The sequence below is a fragment of the Amblyomma americanum genome, chromosome 2 (genome assembly GCF_052857255.1).
Source record: "Amblyomma americanum isolate KBUSLIRL-KWMA chromosome 2, ASM5285725v1, whole genome shotgun sequence".
Taxonomy (NCBI): domain Eukaryota; kingdom Metazoa; phylum Arthropoda; class Arachnida; order Ixodida; family Ixodidae; genus Amblyomma; species Amblyomma americanum.
In genome coordinates, this window is record NC_135498.1 from 44406985 (window position 1) to 44426328 (window position 19344).

At 45.3% G+C, this 19344-nt stretch overlaps 1 protein-coding gene across 9 annotated transcripts in view; it reads right to left on the minus strand.

Moving 5' to 3' along the window:
* MED15 (mediator complex subunit 15) overlaps positions 1-19344 on the minus strand; it is a 138816-nt gene that overhangs the window by 2260 nt on the left and 117212 nt on the right. For 8 of the 9 annotated variants that reach the window (XM_077654081.1, XM_077654079.1, XM_077654088.1 and 5 more), the window contains 10 exons: positions 18189-18352; positions 16218-16508; positions 14827-14934; positions 14168-14250; positions 12507-12649; positions 11735-11872; positions 9274-9337; positions 3108-3174; positions 2409-2602; positions 716-888 (listed from right to left, as the gene is read on the minus strand). In XM_077654081.1, coding sequence (XP_077510207.1) covers positions 716-888; positions 2409-2602; positions 3108-3174; positions 9274-9337; positions 11735-11872; positions 12507-12649; positions 14168-14250; positions 14827-14934; positions 16218-16508; positions 18189-18352 — 1425 coding nt within the window. The remainder of the gene's footprint in view (positions 1-715; positions 889-2408; positions 2603-3107; positions 3175-9273; positions 9338-11734; positions 11873-12506; positions 12650-14167; positions 14251-14826; positions 14935-16217; positions 16509-18188; positions 18353-19344) is intronic. The other variant, XM_077654083.1, reaches the window with a different exon arrangement.

Consider the following 19344-nt stretch of genomic DNA (forward strand, 5'->3'; position numbering starts at 1 on the left):
TGTCTAAGAGCGCAGTGGGGTCAAATGGGGACCCAAGGACCTGTGTGTCCCAAATCCCTTGGTAATTAAAGTTATTTCTCTCTCTCTCTCTATACTTAGCAACCAAAGCTGCAAAAACAATTTAATTGCTGAAATGTGACCTGAATGAATAAATGAATAAATAAATAAATAATGTCACGACCGTGTTTCGAACCTGCAGCTGGGCAAACAACAGATCATCTTCGCTGGCCAGTGCAGGAGAGCGTTATGCTACCACCGCAGCTGATCAAGCCTCGTGTTGAACTGCAACACACCGTCATGCTGTGCATTGCGCATCGTCATCTCCATCAACTTCCATCTGTCGCGTTTTGGGATAAGACAAATTCGATTGACTGGTGGTGCCATATTAGTTTCACTAGTGTTCTCATAGACTTCAATGCCAGTCAGCTGAGACGGGAGTAGAAAATAAATCGGTCTGCTAGTACCCTTTACAAATATATCTCCTGTCCATTAGCCTCCATATTTGCTTCATACATCAGGCAAAATATAAGGCCCCTGGTAACTAGTCATGCCAGGTGCTTGCGCTAAAACATAAGCTTCCACTCCCTCTAAGTGGCATCAAAAACAGAGTGCTGTCCAAAGTGGCCCTGTTGTGAAGTGCGTGATGTGGCTGAAAAGCACAGAGGATTCGCTGATCTCGGAAGCCCCTGTCAAGAAAAAGAGATTCACCCCTCACCCAGTTGGCATATGAGGTGCACGGTGCGAGAGCCCAGGTGTTGGCTGGGGTCCAGCTGCACTTTGAAGCGCTGGTCCAAGTGGGCAATCTCGCCCTGCAGCAGGTCGGGAATCTCCACCACTTCCTCCGGCAAGCGTCGGCGTTTGGCAGGCACAGCCGGAGGACTGCCAGCCCTGCATATAGGGTACACTTGCACTTGTGAAATGCCATCAGCCCACCGACTACTGGCTTCTAGTGAAAATCAGATAGCTGCAATGTGGTGACTGAAGCAGTACCACAGGTACATTAAATCTGTTGAATTCACATAATAAAGCATCCTTTTATAGGGCTTACAAAATAGTCACTCTTTAGTGCAGTAGCGACACAAGGGTCAGAGGGTGAAGTGGCACGGCACCCCCCCCCCCCCCCCCCCCCCGCCTCCTGCGTTAAGCACCATATAACCACTTCTTCTATCCTCGTGGTTTGCTTTTATGTACAGTCTGTTCTGTACCCCATGACCTGGTGCAAGTAGAGGCAATTTTTCTAATTTTTCTATTTCTTTTTTAAGACCTTCACATAACGAATGTGGCCCCAGACTGATAATTCAGCAAAACAGCACATCAAAAGCTCATATTTATTTCCAAAACAACAGGCAGAAAAACAAGTGCATGCCATTTTATTTTATTTTTATTTTCAAGAAAGGAGTATTTGTAAGTTGTGACGAAATAAAAAAGCAAGCGGTTTTGTACAGGCGAATGTCCACAGCGAGATCATAAAAATAAAGGGGATTAAAGTAAAATATTCGTTGCCAAATTTCTTGGCAACAGACTGGCCCAGTGCAGGATTTATACCGCAGCTAGAGCCTTCCTAGAGCAATTTCATTTAGCGGTATGTGGGTGCATCAGCAAAATTTGCTACCTTCGTCCCTGCCCTCTCAGGGGTGACTTTGTTTCGGACTGATATTTTGGCCTAATAGACGTGAGCAGGCATCGCTGTCACAACCCACCCATTCTCCTCTGCCATGAAAGGCACCATCTTGAATTTAAACAGAATCGGTGGGCAGCGGGCGCTGACGGAGTAAATAGAACGGACTGGCTTGGATAGGCTTGGCTATTTGTTCTACAACGTTGCCATTCGAGATAATGGGACGCTCTCTGCTGCCATCGAGATGGTATACAAAAAGCGGGTGATCGCTTTGAAAAAGAGACAGCGGGACAGCTGAAGCATCTGCCACGTCTTGGACGATGCCATCCGTGGTGCGGGGCAGCAAACGTGGTAGAGGGGGTAATGGGAGTGCATTCGGAGGCACTCATGCCTTCCTGTGCATTACCTCTCGGTCTTGGTGAACATCATTGCCCCATGCAAACTGACTGTTCTTGCTTCGTGCGACGAGTGAATTCGTTCGTGGCATGACTTGCGGCCGCGTTGGACTATCTGGTATCGTGACGTGAAAGGGCGCAGATATGGCGAAAGCATGACTATGGCTCAGAGACACTCTAATATTATCACTTGTAGGTGGAACATGGGGAGCGGCGATTTTCATATTCTGAAAACCGGTTTTTTGCAGAAAAGTTACTTTCTTGAAGTTTGTGGATTTTTCAGGCTGTCCGATTATTCGAACTATTTTTCAGGTCTCGCCGGGTCCGAAAAATCGGTCGGCCACTGTAAATCCAAAACATCCCTTTGTGACAGTGCGGTAGAGTGGACTGCTCACCTCCTGGGAGAAGGCCCCAGCAAGGTCGTGATGGCAGGGCCAAATACTCGGCTCAATGTGTGGTTGAACATGGGCGACTTGATGTGGCTGGCCACCGCATCTAGCAACGGCTGGCATATGTTCTGCTCTTGTAGGCGTCCTCCTCCAACTGGGGCCACGCCGGCCACACCAGCACCAGTCACAAAGCCTTCGGCCTGTTGGGGAAAAGGCAGGAAGCCGGAAGGATTCTCACACCTACCATCTCACCCATTCTTCTCTGAAGAAGAGCAAAAAAAACTTGAAGTCACTGACAACTCTCACTGAAGAGCAAAGCTACCTCCACGCTGAAAGTAAGCGGCTGGTTTGCGTTCGACACAGAGTTTTCAATCTCGTGCTGATTCAAAGGGGGTGGTCAAGGTAGCAATTTGCAGTACTAAAATGACTGCGCTATGAGTAAACCCAGATGTGTTAACCAGGTACTATATGGAATCAGTATAATGACCCACCATACCATACCCAGCTTTAGCTATAGAAAGCACTGCAAAATATGAGACAACGACCATGGACAAACCACAATGAAGACATGGTTCCCGCCCAATACACACAATTCACCGTGTGATGAAAATTACAAGCATAGCAGCAGTTATAATTTAGAATGTACAAGACCCCAGTGACCCACATAAAGCAGTGATGCAGAGACTAACAGCTTCTCAGACTTACTGATTTGACTTTCAGTTCCAGCCTCTCCAGGACTTGCTCACACTTCAATAGAGTTTCCATCGGACATCTGGATGATAAAAGAGTCAGATGAAGGCAGTTGGCATCTCTCTATAGAAAACAGTAATGGGCAAGCAGCAGCCATCAGAAGCACTGAGAGAGCAGACATGAGAAATAAGCAGTAATACTTAAAAAGAACAGGGTCTCAATAAAGAGAATAAAAGCAGCATGCATGATGACAGTGAGTCATAACTAAAGATTCCTAGCAAGTGATTTCAATGCCGAGATGTTACGCATCACTATGCTGTATTAAAGGGGCTCGGAAAGGAGCTCTAATAAAGTTTCAGTATGGCTGGGATGTTAAAGCACCCCTCTTCACGAATACTGCCCAGCAATAAATTTTCTAATACGCTTTGTAGAAGTTGAGTTATCTGTAGTAAAAATTTTAGTTTCAGCGCCTTCGTGCTTTTCCCTCTCCTCTCATCACATTTTGCACGCTTGAAGGTCGGCGCTCCTTCGACGACCCTACCTTCGGGAGCGGAGCTTCCTGACCCGCCGGAGCTACGCGACTAATTGGCCGCAGCCTTGGTAGCTGCCTGACGTCTGAAAGAATCTAACCTGTAGCCACCTCTCAACATGTATACGTAGATGCGAGCGATGGAGGAGGGTGCGAGCATGAAAAAGTCGCCAGGAAGGGCTCGTCAACTTTCGCGCGTGACTGTGGGTCCTCTGCTGCGTGTAGAAGTGTATTATTTGGCTCAGATTTTCATGACAACACAATCCAGTGAATAAGCGATTTGATGTGCTTTCCTCGGAAGGTGTTTCAGAGCCCCTTTAACCATCAAATGCTCCTATACTACCAATGTCTCATTTGTTTTTAATGTGCAGGCTGAAATTAACTTCAAAACTTGCTTTTAGCCTTGTTTCGAAACTGGTGTCAAAAGATTTCTAGCAAATATTTCCATGGCTTGCAAGCCCTTACCCTGTTCGTTGTAGCTAATAAGAGCGAGTTAGGAGAGTTTCCCAGAATAAAGGAATGCACATGTGTCAAGCATCACTTTACATATAACCTAACATCTGCATTTTATTCAAAAGCATCAGAGGACAAACAGTTAAGTTGGCTAAATGAAAAGCTGTGGTGGCAGCAGTTGTAGTGGATGGTTACGCCACAGTAACAACGCCAGCCGAAGACAGTCTATGGTCTGTGCCCGTGGATTCTCTGTGGACTGTCTGTGGACAGTCTGCTGACTGTCTGTGGGCTGCCTATGAACTGTCTCCTGGACAGCAAGTGGCCTTTGATAAAAACTTTGCAAGGGCTGCTGCCTTCCATGCACCTTGGCAAGCACATACCACAGAAAGAAAACCCATTTTTTGCTCAGACCTACTTTCTGTGACAAGAAAGACAAGCCCTTTTTCTAAACTCAGAGAGCCTCCAGATAACTAGGCCAACCACCTAACTGTGTGTAATGTGCACTCACAGGACAGTGCCTGTTAATTCATGATCACCGACTATCTCCAAATTTTTCATACTCTGGTGATCTACATTCAAGCTTGTGTTGGGGGCACGTGTGTCACACTAGGTTTCTCCATATGCACATCTATGGGATGCAAATCAATGTGTTCAAAGCTGCATATCGGTGCACTGCTCAAGAAATATGGGTTGCTCTGAGCAAAGCATGTAGGAAAATAAAGATAAATGTGGTTAAGCCAGATGCGTAGACAAGGTAAACGACTCAGCAGTAAAGGGTACATCACAATGCCACCAACAGCTGATGTACAGTGCGCAAGACACACGAGCAGTACACTATATGCATGCAAACATTCCCTAACACAAGGTGCACTCATAACGATGCACAAGACAATAAGGAACGAGTGTCACGTTAGAATACTGATAAAGAGAGCAATACAAAGAACATCTAATAACTTAAACAAACACATCGAGGATCAAAATTGAGCAGAGATTACCACAAAACACGGTTTCATGCTCCATGCATCATCAGCATGCACAAAACTTGCTTTGTCGATTCATTTCATCAATTCGTCATCCCATCATGCAAACCAACACCATAATACAAATCAAACAGCATGCATTTGGCACACTTTCAATTAATGCAACACACCCAGGGCTATCATCCTAGCCAGTGTACACATTGTGAGCTTCATTGATATTTTATGACCTTGGCCACCAAACAAATTCTGTGAGATATAGTAGCTGAACTTCAATGACAAATGTCAAACACACTACAGAGTTATTTAACAAGACAATGGCTTAAGCCACTCTGTTCTGCTTCCCAAGAACAGGTATGGAGCAAAATTCTCCAGACCCGATAAATTCTACTCACATTGATCTGCTTGTTCAGTGGATAAAAAGGGAGACAGCAAAAGAGAAAGTAAGAACATAATACAATGCCACTACAGCTTTTGGTAGCTAAACAGGGGGCATGAAGTTTGTGTAATGCTGGTGCAAATCCCGACAGGGAAAACCTAATCAAAGCAAGCATGAGAAATGACTCGCAACCTGCCAAAAGAAGCACAGTTCAACCTGGATATAACAAACCTCCATGTAGTGAATTCCTTGATATTACGAAGCTTCTCAATTCCCCAATGCCACCCCCACTGAAGCGGGTGCATCTACGAACTCCATGTAACAAAGGTGTTGCAGCAGTTGACCTTGATATAACGAACTCGCAGTGTGGCTTATCCATTAACTAGTGCTGCGTTACTTGAAAGTTGGTCGAATTATGGAAAAGTTTCATGACGATAAAACATGAACTGCCATAATGTGAACCGCCTACGATCACAACAGGTGAACGCAGTTGACCCAACGCACTGTGCTCCAACACGATCGGTGCCTCTCTGTGACAAACGCAGCAGTTTCCACAGCTTTTTCTTCTGTAGTGTCCCACTAAATGGCCCTAAAACAGTTCAGCCCAAAAGCTGCACAAAACAAAAGGATGTAGCAAAGAAGGCACGGAACACGTAGTGCACGTCGATTGTTGCCTCTCAGTTGCTCGCACGATTCAGGTGCCAGCACCAGATGTGCGGCGGGATTGGGGATGGTGGAGAGCGCCGGCAGCACGAGACAAAGAGTGCGTTTCCCAGGGCAATGGCGGATGGGCAGGCAGAAATTTATTCTTTTGTTTTACAATTGACAAGCACGTGGAAAGAGGCGGGTGCATCTGACATCACCTCCTCCCCCACTCTCCCTATCCTGTGCATGGCGGCTCATCGTGCGATCATAGTACAGGTGGTGGCGGTTGCTGCTACACTCGCATAATCAATGTGATTGCGAAATGTCTTTCCATGTTTATGATGGGGGTTTACTGTGAACGTTTGGTAGGTCATTTCTTTTACATTTAGTTTTCATTTTGAATTCTGTTCTGCACAGTCCTTTCAAATTTTCATGTGAAAACTGGATGTAACGAAAACCAGCATGTAAACAAAAATTGCGGCCCTTTGTCAATTTTGTCACATCCAGGTTTAAAGGGGGACTATGCAATGAATTAAAAGTCGCTTGTAAATGTTTTCAATGCTTAGAAATTATGCTAAGGAGCATTTAGACTAAGTATGGGTCTTCGGAACTGAGCCGGCAATTTATTACGAATTTTTTAAAAACCGTGTTTTTTTTCAAAATTCGCGGGCCGATTGGTGTTCTCGTAGTGACGGATTTTGCAACTAAAATCGTGAAAATAGATGTCACTAGTTCCGTGACGTCTGCAGGCCACCACACGCTGTCATTCGCTGGAGCCATGGCAGCCATGATGTCACGTGCACACTTCTGGTAGCCGTGAAAGTCGTCTGCTCGTGCCGCCGCGCGAGCGAGGTCACTGCCTTCGCGCATATGGTTTCAATTTACGTCTGCCACCTCTTTCTGTTGGGAGCCGCCGCGGTGGCTTAGTGGTTATGGCGCTCGGCTGCCGGCCCGAAAAACGCGGGTTCGATTCCAGCCGCGGCGGTCGAATTTCGATAGAGGCGAAATTCTAGAGGCCCGTGTGCTGTGCGATGTCAGTGCACGTAAAAGAACCCCAGGTGGTCGAAATTTCCGGAGCCCTTCACTACGGCGTCCCTCATAGCCCGAGTCGCTTTGGGACGTTAAATCCCCCATATCCATCTTTCTGTCGGGAGTTCCGGAGCCACCCGCAGTGTCTTTTTCGTCCGCAAAAAACAGACGACAAGCAAAAGAATCTGACGCGTGCCGCAATCCAGAAAGGCGAAGAGAGACCACGGAGACGCTGCCGATGCTGCTGCTGGGGCGCCGGGTGCGACAACCGGAAGTTGCAAAGGGAACGTCAGCAGATGACGTATTCATGGGAGGGGCCCAGTCCCAGAGCTGTTTTTTTTTTTTTTCCTGGTGCCCCGCGTGTACGAGTTGCGGGGGAGAGGAGGAGCGTAATTTTTAATCGTCTATACCTTCGTTGTTATTGATGCTAGCTTAAAAATTCTTGCGTTGGGGTGACAAGTGATGAAATGCCAATCTCACGTCTGCTTTATGTAACCTCAATTAATTTATTGCATAGTCCCTTTAAATGCATGCAGCTTCCCTTGGACAGATGAAATTGCTATGATCAAAGGAGGAGCCCTAAAGGCAGTGAGCAGAAAAGTAGAAAATATCCATCCTTTCCTCCCCTGCCCAATCTACTGCCTTGCACAAGAGAAGGGCACATTTGCAAAAACATTATGAAGAGATGCAGCATAACGACATAAGAATGGCAGGGGACCAAAAGTGCTGTGATTTCTGGATTAAATACTGCAGGGCTGCATCTTACAGTTGCGGGGCAGTGTCACACAAATTTTTCCTTCCTCTATAAAGGCTATCAACAAGGTGACAAAAATCAAGTTATCTGTGTACATTAAAAACTGACATCCAAGCACACATTCATTTATACAAATTAGCGGCGAAACAGCACTTAAATTCACTTTTTAGTATTTTAGCCTTCGTACTGCACTGCCTGAATTTTCGTGCAACACTCAACAAAGGCAGTGCCTCTCTCATGATGCTTCCAAAGCATGATTACAAAATTTCTCAGAGTAGCAAAGCATTCAGCAAAGCAATCATGACAGCAAAGTGTGTGAAAAAAAAAAGTGCACATCAGAAGGCAGCGGAGACAATTGGAAAGAATGTGAAGCAGTGACACTGGCAAAGAGTGCTCGAGGGACGCAGGAATATTTGGAAGCCTTCAAGCATAATGCAAATATTTAGTGAAAGAAGTACACAGCAGAGTTCATCGGCGACATGGCAGCTACTGTTCTGAGCAGCGACCACCGATGTAGGCCAATGTAACAAGCAATGTTTGAAGTGAAGCCAGGCTGTTGTGTGAGTAAGATGGCAGCGAACCAAAGCATTGAAAATTGAATCAGAGATTTATCTACAATTACTCCACCTGTATTGTAAGATGGGAAAATATATTGCTTTGATTTGATACACAAGCTAGGATGAGTATGCCACAAAAGAAAGAGGGCACAAACTTCCATCTGGAGAGACATGGGTACCATTCACACACACATGGCACTGGCTAGAATTCAGATTAACTGACTCCGCAGTTGTCCTACGACACGCAAATGCCCTTCTGTCTGAATTGCCCTTTTTTCTTTCTGAAAAAACAAAGAAACACGCTCTACTACACATTTGTTTCTACTGTTTGTTTCATATTGTTATACAAGCATTTTTATTGCCTGAACTCCTAACAAAGCAACCTCTCTCCATACACGAAGCTTCAGCGACAGTGTCAGCTGGAAATGCAGCGCCCAGCTGCCTTATAATCCATACTGGTGCCTCCTGTAGTAGCCAGTTTTTTGTATGCATGAGACTTCCAAGGGAAGTTCTACTGGAATTTTCGCGACCAGTAAAAAAAAAGCTATCGGGTGATCCTGCTGGTGCAGGCATGTGCACTTTGCCACTGTCTCTAACCTACGCTCACCACAAGTAGCCCTGCTGCTTCCAAAACCCCCTAATGTACTACATCAATGCAAAAGATGAAAAACTGGGACTGCAAGCACCATTCAGCATCAAGCAATTTGCACTCAGTTCACAGAGCAGGCATAGCTTTCATGCAGGGTGCACAGGCAGCAGAGACGACTAGCACAAAGAGATGCAACGGGCAAGATGCAAAGAAGGGCTTAAATGCAACACTGACTCCTTCCAAGATGCAGAAAGCAAGCTTGTTCTCACCTCTTGTTGGGGTCTGACAGGATTTCAAGGAGGTTGTTCATCTTGCTCAGCTCCTTCTTGCGGTCTGCAAAAAAGAAAGTGCACGCGAGAATGTGAGTGACAATGTACACACATGTGCAGGCGGAGGAATTACGCTTGCAGCTACAGAAGGAGCAACTCTGCTGAAACACAACCTGTTTAGCACAGACACTGTGAATCTAGTTCATAAATGTTAGGCGTGCAGCTCTACAATTCTCATAGCACATGTACGCTCGACAGCAACTGAGGCAACTCGGGTAGTGTGGCACATGAGACATGGAGACAAAACCTGAAACCTGGAGGCATTCAGATCAGCATCAAACCCGGTCTGAAAAGATCTATTATGCACAAGTGAAGGCTTCTTGAAATATCATATTTTGCACTCGGCTTTCAGTACTGCTCTACTTTAATCCTAGTTTTCTGCACTAAAATTTGACAGTTCAAATTAGTAACCTACACTGAAATAGTAACTCTGAAAATGCTACTATATGTTGGAGTGACATGATTTATAGTTAGATCAGCCCGTACCAAAAACCATATTTCCTGCCGTAATGAACCAACTTTTTTTCCAGAAATGTTGACATCAACTTAAGGGAAGGGTTAAAAAAAAAAATTTTTTTGTATGAGTCAAAATTTCATATGACATGCCCACTCGCCTGATTAATTAACCAAACCTAAAACTAACCAAGTGCAGTCAATAAAAAATCTGGCAACAATGCCTGCCCTAGCTGAGCCGCCTGCACAGATAGTCACATATGAACCTCACAATCACTTAAAAACCTACAGAAATCTGAAAGACCACAACGCACAAATTCCGTTGGATGAATGGAACATCCTCAGAGTTCTTTTTAGTGCACACAAAGACGACGCAAAGTACGAAGAAGACAGGACAGGAAGCGCCCCGTCCTGTCTTCCTCTTACGTTTTGTCGGCTTTGTGTGTGCCAAAAAGAACTCTGTGAATGGACCAACTAGCCCCACAACACATACAAATGGAATGTCACTGCCTGCTTCCTTCCCAGCACAGTGCCCTGTCTGTTTTATCAATCTTATCAATTTTATCAATCAGCTGGCCTAGAACACAAATGACAGAAGAAAAAACAAATAACCAGCTTCAAGATACAGTAATCCCTCATTATAATGGAGCCAGCGGGACGGCGAAAAAATTCGTTATAAGCGGTAATTCGATATAAGCGACCACCCGAGAAAATCTAAAGCATTCGAGCTTTAATTGCGCCGCAGCGGCGAGGAAGTCAAAATACAATGTGAAGAAAAAGTTTATTCAGGTGCAAAAAAGTCAGTGAGCTTTGGCTGTTTCAAGTTCTTACCGGGCGTGTGCAACCTCTGCTCTAATCTGACCAAGCATTGCACGAGGCCGCGGTCGCCGCCCATGAATTCAACCTTCGGGGTATTCCGAATCGTGAAGGCAGTGGCAACTTTCATGCGGGGGGGGGGGGTACAAGGGAGCATTGACAGTTGATGGAACGGCCGCTGTTCCAATCGAGGCAGCACCCCCCACTCAGAACGGCAGTGGTGCCAGGGAGTGTCGGTAGCCGACAGAAGAGCCGACGCCATTCACGCGCAGCTTCTCTTTGGCTCTGACGCATTTGACTACTGCCGGCTGCATTTCACAAGTTTTTAATGTAGTGCTTCATCAATCGTCATTTGTGCTCTAGGTCCAGCAAGTGACCGGCGCTCGTTCACGGCTACATTCAAGATGGCTGCCATTCTTTACACCGAAGAAACGAACAGCAGAGCGCCTGGCTGCAAGTTCGACGTTCGCAACGGGTGATACAGGTGTGGCAGCTGCAGCGAGGAAAATTTTCAGCTCTTCCACGCCATGTCGTGATGTGGCTGTTTGCGAAGTGCGGGATTTCGCTGGATGACGAAGTTAAAACGACGTGCTGTGGGGCCGCAGCAGCGATCACAACGGCTGCGCTAGTGAGGACGATGGCGCAAGTGTGGACAAATAGCCCAGTGACTAATACATTTTTGTTTTAGAATGTGCCCCACGGGCACGCCCGCGCGCAGCAGCCGATAGCGACTGCCGATAAACGGTGGCCGCTGGATAATGCTATCGCGTTAACTATTCAACGCCAAGCTTAAACAACCTCGAAGTTGGTTTTTTTTTTTCGGAAATGTAATTTGGGGGGGTCGACTTACAATCGCATAAATACGGTACCCCAAAAGCTGCTTCAGGGGACTGTATGACAAATACAATGGCCAGTAAGCAAGGCCTTTAATATGTGTGCACATTTTTTGTTACTGCATTGTATATGGCTCATATGATGCACACACAGCAATAATACAAAATGCACAAATTTGACAAGTATCCCAGGCTACTAACCAGACTAGGTTTTGCTTTTCTTTTCCCTGATTTTCATTCATTCACAAAGCAGTGGGGATCATAATGAAACAAGAGGTGAAGAGTGAAAATTTGCATGCCTTCATCCTTGTCGATGCGTGCAATCATTCTCCGCAGTGGGTCTATGTACTTGGACAGCTGCTTCAACTTTTCCAGATAGGCCTGGTCGTCTGTCTGGGTGCGAGCTGCAGGACTAGGCGTGGCTCCCCCAACGTTGCCTGCAGGTTTTTCACATCGTTTAGTCATGACACCATAAGTGCAGGACACCAGACGTCGAGCCTTGCCCAAGCCATGTTCATAAATAGCACTCTAGTACTAAAAAAAGTTGAAATCTCTCATCACAAAGAATAAAACCAAAAATACACAGTGGGGGAGGAAGTGACATGACTGTCCTGTCATCTCACTGAGTGTCATCCTGCAGCACTAAACCTTTTTGAAGAGGAGTTTCTGCTACTCTTTCAATTCTTGCTAGCTCAAATCTTGATTTCTGTATTGGATAAGAGAAAGACTCTATGACTGCCACTTTAAGATTGATGGTGGGCGCAGGGTTGGGGCACACAACTTAGAAAGTTTAATTCATCCTAAGTGTGGAGAAGAAATTGAAGTTAGGCCAGTTTTCCCATGCCATAGTTATGAGAAACAGACGAAATGACACAGCTAGGCTGACTGGGTGCAATCCAGAATTTGGCTCAGCACGTTACCAACCTTTACTAATTTATTGTGCCAAAAAATGACAGCCTATGCACTGGGGCAATTGGCAATGCTTTCCAGTAACAAACAATTTAGTGCCCAACGCTAGTTTCATAGCCAAGTGCTAGTACAGTACTCAAAACAGTGCCTGTGGTGCTTCACCTGGTGTGCTCAGGGTGCTGCCTGGGGAGGGTGCTCCCACAGTGCCAGGCGTGCGGCCCATGAAGCTGCCCACAGGCGAAGGCACCACTTGTGATGATGAAGGACTGGGAGCATAGCCTCCAGCTGGAGACTGCACCATCTGGCTGCAGAGCAGACACAGGCCGATTCCACGGTGAGACCACAGTGAAAGTAAGCGACATTTTTAGAAAGACAAGAAGAGGGCTAGACAAACAAAAGGAAGATGCGCCATATACTGCTCTAAGTCGACTCTGAATATAGCTCGACCCCCCACCAGTTTACAGCCCTCGCTGACCAAAAAAAGTTGCCTCCTCCAAATATAAGTTGGCATGTATAGACCTCCTGCATGTTTGCAAACAAACGAGGTCGCTGCAGTCGCTAGCGAGCTCGCGGTAGGCAAAAGGCCAGGGAGTGGCGTCGCAGAGAGGTGTTGAGCGCGGGTTTTCAAGGCTTGTAGGCACGTACGTTTCCAGTTTCTGAGAATCACAGCAGTGGCTGATGCTTCTAACTTAGTAATTTCTCGAAGCACACCAGCTCACGTTGCCCACGTGTGGCGTATTGAGAGAAAGAGTTTGGCACTGTGTATTGTATACATGGTTAGTAGTAAACATGTAGAGAGCGTTTCTGCCATTCATTTCTACGCTAGGCATTGAATAAAATAGGAAGTTTTTGACACTCTGCTCTAGCAAGAATGATTTTACTTCGGAACAGTAGTGAGAGGAAGTGCTGGCATTGTTTCGGCGAAGCGGATGTGCGCTCACCGCCTGTTGACATACGTGTCGCGCTCTGCGAAAAGTGGGGACAGCATCGTGTCCCCGATCTCCTCTGTCTCGCTTAAGCACTGTTTTTAGACGCATGATCACGCACCAGCCAGGCCGACTTCTCCCCTTGTTAAACTGGTCGATTTGGTGCAAATTCTTGATTTCTGGAATTATTTTCTTTCCTAGCCCTGGAGTCTTGTTTCGCGCCGAAAAATTATAGCAAAATATTCAGTACAAATTTATAAATTACGCTTTTTAGATGTGTGGTCGTAGAAAATTGTGAGGTAATTTCTTTGATTTCAGTGCGACATTTCTTTGACCAAAGCGAAAGCGAAGAGGCCATAAACGAGGGAGTAAACTTTAAGGTTCATTTTCTGACCTCTCACATTTTCTGTGACTGGCATCACTTACACCTTCGTAATTCCGTAACGCATGAAAATAAAATTATTCCATTTGTTGCAAACTATTTCTGAGATGTTGCGGAGCGTAATAAATCTCTCTTTTTTTTTTTCCTACACGTGCAGTACTACGTCAGTTATTTTTGTAAAAAATGTTTTCATCTAACTATGCATGCATAAGTACTGATCATCTAAAAAAGAACTAATCGCGTCATCATACAGAACAGGGCTTTGTGCACATGCTGGAATAAAAAAATTTGCGCACTTTCTACTCAATTATGTAAGACCTTGGGGTGAATTGACGAAGGTGTTAATTATAATTACGCACAACTGCACCAGGTATAGCTAAAAATAAAAGGCATTACTGAAACTAGCATAAAAATTTCATATTTGCACCAAATCAATGCTGCATGCAAAAAACGTATTAGTGAATTGCCACAGGTCTATACAAGCAGCCTTAATATACAAGGAACTCAGGACTTACCTAGGCACACTGTTCGGAAGGGACGGCCCTCCCACTGGTGATGGAACAGCACCCTGATTGCTGCCGGGACCTTGGCTGGAGACCTGAGAATTGAGAAGTGAAGGGATGACCCAACCTCACCTCTTTCACAGCTCATCTTCACAGAAAAATGAAGAAGCGTTTACATCACCATCTACCTACGAAAGCATTCAATAAATAAATCAGAGTGCTTGAGCACAATTTGGTACAAACTGTGCTTGGATATGCCTATCTCTATTCTTTTTAAACTGTACGCATGAAATGAAGTAACTGGTTTATTCTTGGATTTATATTTTCATTTCATACAAATCAACAGCGCGTCTCTACGACTGAGCTGTTTCTGATCACATTTTCAAGGCTAATAAAGCTTGTGCTTTCTTTATGCATGTCATTTTGCTTATGCACTTGGCATTGCTGATCTGTCTGCCTGCACTTCGTGTGTAGGTACGGTAGTGGAGGGCTGTAACCTGACAATGCCTCTGTCCAATGCACTGATAACTCAGCAGCTTAGTATTCTGGTGCACAAATGTGGTTCTGAAAACGTGACATGCAAGCACAGCACCCACCTTCACCTCCCCCTCCTTTTTGTCCTGCTTATTATTATTATTACCATTGTTACTAAATAGCTACCGACCACTTACCGGGGCTACACTAGTAGCAGTGGGGACGGCCAGCTGAGATGCCACCACTGATGTTGGGGGCGCTTGACTCTGGAACTGGCTGGGCACTGTGCTGGCCTGCTGAGGTGCCTGCATCAATTACAGAGGGCAATGCTCCCATGAGCATAAATCAGACAAAGGCTACTGAAGCTAATTCTGGCAACTTATTTACTGCTACACCACTGCAAAACTCAAAATCATGTGGATGGTTAGGCATTCAGCGGTGAACAAAATGACCTCAGCATAAGAGCAGCAAGCCTGCCTTCCTGGCATGGAACGAAAACATGCGAGCATGGTGGCAGACCTTTAGGCAGCACACAGTTACAAATCTGGGTCCTTAGTTCCTAATGCATCTAGTACCAGGCAGGAGCAAATGAGCAGAGTCAAACTGTTGATCTTTGACACTATGACAATGTTAGTAAACTAACAGCAAGTGTGTACTCACCAGCTGTATAACTAGGTTATTTTACGCTACACAGCAGTAGCGAAAATGTCTATGATCTGAAAAGCATAAAGCTTTATAAAGCTTGAACTGCAAAATTAAAAGGCTCAGCTATACCCAAATGACCTAATATCAGCACTGTGCCACAAAGATGAGTCAAGGTTCACTGTAATAAAGTTCAATGCTTTGCTTCAAGAAAAACTACACAGCTTAAAATTACAAATTCAGCCAACGTTGGCACCAAGAATAGGTGCAAGTCTGAAATTTTTAAAAAACACTGCACACTGCATGGCTCCCTACAATCTAACGTAATGCAAAGAATTAAGGTGACATATCTCTATGACATTACAAAACAAATGTTGAGGTAAGTGTATAATATGCATGCCAGATTCCCACCATACACTAGAAACGTCACCTGTCCTGGCTTTTCCACAGCAGCGTAATGTTTCTCTCTAGACATAGAGGCACATAGAGCAGTAAATATGCCTTGAAAGAAATGTGAAGCAGTCATCCAAGGTATGTCTGCAAAGCCTGAAGGCACAAAAAAAATAGTGAATGCCAATAACATGGGGAACCACGGAAAAGTGCCACAGTAAGGGCTCCGTAGGACTACATTGAGCAACTCTTACTTCAAGGAGCGAGCATCACAATCAACCTTGGAAAGACAGTGTACATATACAAGAGCTACAACCCAGGAGACGCATGATGCACACATAGCATAGCAGCTGCAACACTCAGCAAAGAACGCTTGCATATGTGGCTAGAAGTCAGGCAAAAGCTCAGCTCTGAATTTAACAACACCACTTGCCCCTGCTTCACACAATTCATTCCCTGAAATCTCCTGAATGCTGCTCCCTGCACACTTCATTCTCATGCCTTTTAGTTAAAAACTGCAGAGAATCTGTCTAGTATTTCTGGAGTGGTCACTCACCACAGAGACGTTAGGCACGGGTCCCTGCGGCCGCAGCTTCTGCATGGTGATGGGCACACAGTTGCCCATCATCTGTGCCTGCTGAGGCCGCATCTGGCCCTGCAGCTGGTTCTGCAGCTGTCCCTGAAGCTGGCCTTGAAGCTGGCCTTGAAGCTGGCCTTGAAGCTGCCCCTGCAGTTGGCCCTGCAGTTGGCCCTGCAGCTGTCCAGGCATCTGACCCTGGAGCTGACCCTGAAGTTGTCCCGGGAGCTGACCCTGGAGGGGGTTCTGCAACTGGCCCTGCAGTTGACCCTTAAAAATTAAGAGGAAAAATCACAACGTGTACTTGCTGCTAGCACCAAAAATTTCAGTATTCAAAGAAGAAACCAAAGAACAAGTGTTGTCCAGTTTTAGAGCACAGCTCTTACGTGCCCGTTCCTGTGTGTCATAGCTGGCATCGGCATTGTCGGCATAACCAGTTGTCCAAGTCGTAGAGCAAACACCAAAAACAAAACCGGGAACAGAACCAAAAACAAAAGGTAGCCATGAGCAATGAGTTTGGATCCTGGCCCAGTACTCTGCCAACGCATCAAGTCATTCCAGATGCCTCTGCTTCAGCAATAACTTCCTTTCCTAGCTGTCGTATATTTAGTCAGGACATGGGCACATGCATCGGCTAGTCATGTAGCAATGTTATGTGAAATTCATTTCCCGGATTCAAGCTAGTAGGCCGATCACAACAGCTAACAAGAGGAGCTAGAGCACTGCCCAATTATGAACCAAGCATTCGAGAAGACGAGCGAAAAGCTTTGTGAATATAGGTCAATTCTTTTCTCTTCGGCGGGAGCAACAGATGATTGGCTAGCAAGTTTCTCGCTGCAGCTTTTGATTGGACTGTTTGTCCAACTGTCAAACACCATCATCATCATTATCATCATCAACACCACCAGCACCACCAACACCCTAGCTACACCCATTTCAGGACAAGCTCTCTCATTTACCTATAATTACCCGCTCCCACGCCAACTACAGCTACATATTTTGGTTTGGTTTATACGGTCTTACACCTCAAAGTGCCTCAAGCTATGAGGGACGTCGTAGTGGAGGGCTCCGTATAATTTCGACTACCTAGAGTTCTTTAGCCTACACCAACATCGCACAGTACATGAGCCTCTTGCACTGAAATGCGACCACCGCAGCCGGGATCAAACCCGCGCCTTTTGGGCCAGCAGCCGAGCAACATAACCAGTGAGCCACCACGACAGCTCTGAATTTTGTGTTTCCCAATGTTCGCTGTATCTGTGATTCGGTGCCATGGCCCAAATGTACATCGTGATGGTTGCATCATGTTTGTTCATACTAAGCAAGTGTTCGTTTAAAGTGAAGCCGTTATAAATGGATTCGGTGATGCTAGCTATGCCACTGATATATTTGATGCATAATTCATCAGAACTATGCACACTACAGTTCACGTTCACTATGCTGTAAGACACACAAAAAAAGTCTGAAGTTCTTTACCATAGCTTGTGCAAACAAGTGAAGTGGCACCATTAGCTGTGCTATTTTGTCTCGTAAACACACTTCTACAGATGATGATAACAGCTGGTGTTTTCAGCCACATCAGTACTTCAGCCATCTTATGCCAAATCAGGTGTTAGATTTAAAATTGGCATTTCCAGAGGGCATTTCCTTAGCCAGACAGCACACAGCCTTACGGTTACTGGAGTACACAAAAGGAAATGCACTTTATGACTAGTCATTCTGTTTACAGCTCAAAGAAATCAAACTTCATGGTAAGCTGTGTGAGGAACCACACGTTTTCATGGCAAAGGATGTTGACAATAAAATTTTCCAGTGAAGCGAAGCATCCAATCTTTGAGACATGTGGAGAGGTCCCTTGAGCAAGGGTGGGCAAATCAGCGTGAACATTGGGAGGCCCTGCTAAATGCTGATTCGCAGCATGGAAAACTCAAATGGCGCTTGTGGTGGCACCTGAAGTTGGCCCTGAAGCTGGTTTTGCAGTTGTCCTTGAAGCTGATTTTGAAGTTGCCCCTGGAGCTGGCCTTGCAGCTGCCCCTGAAGCTGATTCTGAAGTTGCCCTTGCATAGGTCCTTGCTGAGGCTGTGGTGTCATCATCATGTTGCCCACTTGCATCACTGCACACAGAAAAATGACAAGCTTATGAATCAAAACAAATACCAAAGAGACCACACGAACATTTTGGCTATTTTTAGCCTATAAAATCCACATCACCATAAGCTCAACTATATTTACTGCATGAGAAAGGCTTCTCCTAGTGACTTCCATTTGGCCCTGCCTTGTGCCAGCATACAGCCACTCTACATCAGCAAAGCTTTCAGGGTTCACCACTCAGCTTGATTTTATGGCAACCTCTACTACTTTTCTTCCCTCAGTGCCCAACTTTATCACTGTAACTGACCCTCACCAGCTGTTTGTCCATAGCACTACAAATCGGCTTCAGCTAACCCCTTCATCTTTACTTTAGCTAGGATACAAGCGGCTCATGCTCCTCTCGCTCGGACTCTCAGCATTACCCCCATCATTTTTTCTGACCACTGCACAATGTGCTGTCCTTAGAATTAATCCAAGATATTCTGGTAGCATCTTGATTTCGTCCTCACAAGTGAGTACTACTGGCATTACACGTCAGTAATACGTACAATATGTCCAAATATGTTTTCACAAACACGCAGAAACTACCTACCAACACATACCACCTCGTAAGAAAATTTCGTGTGAAAGATAAATCATGGCGCCAGAAATGACACCCAATCTTTGTAGACATAATACAAGTCTGTTCTAGCCATGGTTTAAAGATGAATAAAAGCTACCTGAAATAAAACCTCAAGAGACTAAAATATAATATTCAGGTAGACTAAACTAAACAACATAATATTCAAGTAAACTAAACTAAAAAATGTGCTCCCTATGTACGCGCGAAGACAACACCTTGAATGGTAAACTGTAATGTCACCTCTCAGATATGGCATGTGGATCAGTACAGAAAGTAATAGTAACTGTATTGGGCCTAGGCACCTTAACAGCTGTTTTACTATAATCTTTAATAGCAATTTGCACTCAGGCAAGAAAGTGAAGGTTCTCAATGACAAAGTGAGCAAGGCAATTG